The sequence below is a fragment of the Etheostoma spectabile genome, chromosome 17 (assembly GCF_008692095.1).
Source record: "Etheostoma spectabile isolate EspeVRDwgs_2016 chromosome 17, UIUC_Espe_1.0, whole genome shotgun sequence".
Lineage (NCBI taxonomy): Eukaryota > Metazoa > Chordata > Actinopteri > Perciformes > Percidae > Etheostoma > Etheostoma spectabile.
Genome location: NC_045749.1, coordinates 1643033 through 1648119, shown reverse-complemented (window position 1 = coordinate 1648119; position 5087 = coordinate 1643033). Strand labels below are relative to the sequence as shown.

The 5087-nt window shown below is 40.4% G+C and overlaps 1 protein-coding gene and 1 long non-coding RNA gene across 2 annotated transcripts in view; one reads left to right on the top strand and one right to left on the bottom strand.

Annotated features, from left to right (window-relative positions):
- Positions 1-5087, top strand: part of arfgef3 (ARFGEF family member 3) — an 83306-nt gene that overhangs the window by 3212 nt on the left and 75007 nt on the right. The window contains 2 exon segments of the mRNA XM_032541139.1: positions 279-330; positions 4999-5080. Coding sequence (XP_032397030.1) covers positions 279-330; positions 4999-5080 — 134 coding nt within the window.
- Positions 1-5087, bottom strand: part of LOC116705192 (uncharacterized) — a 19741-nt gene that overhangs the window by 2482 nt on the left and 12172 nt on the right. Inside the window, exon 2 of the long non-coding RNA XR_004335874.1 lies at positions 1953-1960. This is a non-coding gene — a long non-coding RNA (uncharacterized LOC116705192). The remainder of the gene's footprint in view (positions 1-1952; positions 1961-5087) is intronic.

Genomic DNA, 5087 nt, shown 5'->3' with positions numbered 1-5087 from the left:
GTGTGTGTGTGAGTGATTATATGATTGTCCATTCATCAGCACAATCTGAACCCATTCTCTACCTGCTGCCTGACAGCGTTATACCTGCCACCAAAGGTCAGCCTGCCTTTTAATCCTAATAATGTCCCCACTGACGTCAGTGGAAACTGCTTTTTCCATGTCCCTCAGCGCCAGCTGGGAACTGATGTTTTTTTTTGGTTTAGGTTAATGCAGTACAGCGTGTCTGTCAGGTGTTGTTAATCGCAGCGTTTCCTTTTCTCTGTGCCATTAAATCACAGAAACCCTGGAGTCTCCAAATGGATCAGCCAAGATTTCCCCTTCACAACTCCGGTAAGTTACACGGCACATATTCAAATTCATTTCATGTCGGTTCACTTTAGGGCAGCGCAATACAGTCCCTCCGGAAAACATGATTATGCGATCGTATAATTCAGTGCATAATCAGCCAAAGTCCGCATATTTATGCGGGGGCAGCATTTTTTCAAATACGTTGCACTTTTGCAGCATAAATTGCCAATTTCCGCACAAAACAACGCAGGGCTTGCATGAATTCATAATCCCTGCATATTTGTTGCAAAAAAGTCACATATATCTTAGCAGAAAGTTGTTGCGTTTACACAAGAGCAGCCATTTTCACGTAAATGACATAATTACGCGACAAGGTCTATATAAAAGAGACTTCAGATACAGTATTAGGGACCACTAAGGCCTATATAAAAGCGACTTCAGATACAGTATTAGGGACCACTAAGGTCTATATAAGAGACTTCAGATACAGTATTAGGGACCACTAAGGTCTATATAAGAGACTCACAGATACAGTATTAGGGGACCACTAAGGTCTATATAAAAGAGACTTCAGATACAGTATTAGGGACACTAAGGTCTATATAAAAGAGACTTCAGAACAGTATTAGGGGACCACTAAGGTCTATAAAAAGAGACTTCAGATACAGTATTAGGGACCAACTAAGGTCTATATTAAAGAGACTTCAGATACAGTATTAGGGGACCACTAAGGTCTATATAAAAGAGACTTAGATACAGTATTAGGGGACCACTAAGGTCTATATAAAAGAGACTTCAGATACAGTATTAGGGACCACTAGGTCTATATAAAAGAGACTTCAGATACAGTATTAGGGACCACTAAGGTCTATATAAAAGAGACTTCAGACACGTATTAGGGACCACTAAGGTCATATAAAAGAGACTTCAGATACAGTATTAGGGGACCACTAAGGTCTATAAAAGAGACTCAGTACAGTATTAGGGGACCACTAAGGTCTATATAAAAGAGACTTAGATACAGTATTAGGGGACCACTAAGGTCTATATAAAAGAGACTTCAGATACAGTTTAGGGACCACTAAGGTCTATATAAAAGAGACTTCAGATACAGTATTAGGGGACCACTAAGGTCTATATAAAAGAGACTTCAGATACAGTATTAGGGACCACTAAGGTCTATATAAAAGCATCCAAAGAGCACCATGTCATGGGACCTTTAAAACTTGTGTGTGAGGAATACTGTATATGTCAAAATCTAACAAACATGGAAATGTAAATTTATAAAATTGTATTGAAATTCATTGATAATCGGTTTAGAATTGAATCGTTGGCCTCTGAATTGGATTCGAATTGTGAGGTGCCCACAGGTTCCCCCCCTAGACATGACTTTAATTTGCCGGTCTAACTTGTTCCATTGAACTGACCCTAAATAGGCAAAGGAAACAGGTCTGATATGCTGCCAAGAGTGTGAGTATTGTGTGTCCTTTACCTTTAGTAATACGACACGACAAAAAACAATTGGGACACCACCAAAGATAAACAAAAAAGGCCGGAAATTATGACTTGTTCTTGTCGCTGTGACAAAACACAAGAGGCCTAAAACCACCTGAACTAGAAAGGCTAAGGAAGGAAATGCTTGAGTTACGTGGCTAAGACCAGACAGCTTTGTCTTTCTGCCACAGTAACTGTGTATGGTTACCTGTGCGTGTACTGCTGATACAGGGATAATCAAACAGTGAAATTCAAACGGTTCCTCTCGGAGCCCTGTGGCTTACACACTACTAATTCACTCAGTGTGTGGGATTTGAATGAATTTGAATGGTCAAACGATTCCTGGGATGATAATCAAATGTTGCGTTGAAGCACTGAACTCGCTCAGTTCAAAAACAGTTTCAGCCAAGGTTGTGTATTCCAGCACAACAGCCCAACGGGGGGGGGGGATTATAAGAATAATATTAATATTATTATTAGAATAATAATCTAAGTCTGTCTGTGGCAAAACGAGCACTTTTGTAAAGGTAAATACAAGCTGGACAATTATATTATAAACTTCCATTGTAGCTTGTTTCGCGATCCTTCTTGATACCAGACCAGTGTCAGAGATGGTTGTTCCCATCAGTCACTTAGACCAAAAACATGGGAAATCGGGTCCAGAAAAAAGTAGTAACCCGTTAAAGTCTAGTGTTTCCTTTTGTAGAAATCCTAAATTATCCTTCTTCCTTGTAGAAACACAGGAATATTTTAGCATTTCTTTTGTCATGGAGATATTCTTATGTTTGGGTATTATATCTTATTCTGTCTTTTCAAGTGTTCTGGTCTCATTTTTGAATGTATAGACTGTTAAATGAGTGGATTGCTGCTGCTGGCTGTAGGATTGTGATGAAGGTGCCATCAATTCTGGATGCTGTTGCAGCTCCGTCAATTATTCATTCAATAACCTCCGTTGTTTTATTAGGGATTATTAGATTAAATATTGATGATAATGTCTTTGTAATGTAGTGCGATAATTCTCAGCCAGTGGGCTCATCTGTCTCTGCAAAACACATTTCGAGTCTCTTCTTTTTACAAACAGAACAAAACGGGATGAAACCCCGGTTCTTTCTATATAATATTGCGCAACGTGAAATCGCAATAACGATATTGAGTCAAGACATTGTCCACCCTTAGTCGATCTAATATTGCTCTGCCCTACTGGACTCTATTGGGGCTGCACAATTGATCACAATTTTTTCGTTAAATGCAAAATCAGGAATCTGAATCTGAAAAAAAGGTTTATTGCCACAATAAGTACACTTACGTGGAATGTTTCCTTGGTGAATGGACAGATTTAACATTATGAATAAACAATAAATACAGCAAAAATATATCCATACAACATATGTAGGGGGATGTAATTGTATGAACATTTAACCTCACTGTTCTAGTGACCCAAATGGTCATGAATTTGGTATTATCGCTGTATTTTTAAAAGTGTGTTCAATATGTTCAGAAAAAACTGATAGTCCGTTACAACCTGAAACAGTTTCAAAAAGCAGTAACAGTGTTTATTATATTACACAAATATAGGCAATAGGCTTGTAAAAACCATTTAAAGAAGGGCTACTGAATCACCGGCCTGCTGTGGGGGGGGGCGGTAAGAACTAGAACCAGAGATGTCTGACTTTGAGTTCCGGGAAGATTTATTTACAACTTCAACAAGAAGTTAACTATGAAGTTGTAGTTGGCGTTACATGTGAAGTTGGATGTGTTTCTGAAATATAAGCAAATAATAATTTGACTTACTGTGAACATTATTTACCAAAACTGAATGTTACAGACGCCAGCATATAACAACAAACAATACTAAGAGTTACATTAATTTCTCTGTAATAATTAACATAAATGTAACATATTGCTCAGTAACACAAAGTTTCAGACAGGTTGCCCACGTCACATCTACGTCTTCACGCTCAGTCGGAGGCTGCGCAGTAACGCCCAGCATCCCCGGGACAGAGCTTCTAGTAGACTTCACTGGTCTCCGTCCAGAGCAACGGGGTCTGTTGGTCCATTTCTTTAACTGTCTATGTTCGGTCCCCTCCTCCTGTCCGAGCGCAGTGCGCCTGCGTGGTACCTTCAGGAGCCTCGGATGAACCTGGGAAGGATCAAACACAGGGGTTTGCACACCGTGGGAATCCACCGCGATAATAAGGATATTTTACAGGAAAAGGATAAATGTTATGGTCAACATTTCTACCGTGGTTTACCATTACACAAGTATTTATTGTTGTTATATCCCAAACCATTATCTTTATTTATTTATTTATTTATTTATTTATTTATTTATTTATTAAGGAATATTTTAAGCCTTTATTTTTGACAGGACAGCTGAAGATATGAAAGGGGAGAGAGGGGGAGAGTGACATGCAGCCATGGGCCGCAGGTCGGAGTCGGACCTGGGCCAGCTGCGTCGAGGAGTAAACCTCTATCAGTGGGCGCCCCCTCAACCCACTGAGCTAACTGGGCGCCGGTGTCGAACCATTCTGAATTATGAAGTATTGTGCTGCTGCAGAGACATCCCATCTTACAAATCCTACCCTACAGAAAGAAAATCTTTGTTTGGTACAGATCTTTGCCAAAGTCACCCTATAACCATTTACATTTTTTTTTTTTCAATGAAAATGAGAATAATGGTACATAAATGATCATCTCCTCCAGTATCGGGAATCATATCGCAATTGCAATATCAGTCAAAATAACCGCAAAAAGATATTTTCCTCATATCGTGCAGCCCCACACTCTAGTTGTGTGTGTTCTTTCTTGGCTTTCTACGTGCTCATAAAAAGTCTCTCATCTTAGTGAGACTGTTGGGGGAGTGCCGCGTCCCGCGCCCACTGTGGCCCGTTTGAAGCGGTGTGGTTGTGACAGCTGAGAGCTGAGCGCTGAAGCCCAGCGACCCGTTATCAGCAACGGACTCAGCCAACTGCAAACAATGAGAGGCAGGTAGGGAGCGAGCGAGTGTAGCATCAGAAAAAGAGACCAGAGTAACTGAGTCTCCCTCTCACTACACGGGGTGTTTACTTTAAAGCTGCATTGTGTTATAATTTCTCCCATCTAGCGGTGAGAAATTGTGTATGACAACCAACTGAATGTTAATTTCTAGTAGACTTCAGTGCACCTGCGCAGTGCTGACAGAGTTGTTGTAACCTGTTTGTGTTTTTGTGTTCCCAGAGAGCGCTGTCTGCTGCCTCTTCAGATGGCTCTGGAGTCTAAAAGCACCAAACTGGGACAGACGGCGCTTACTGGAATGCAGGTACTGC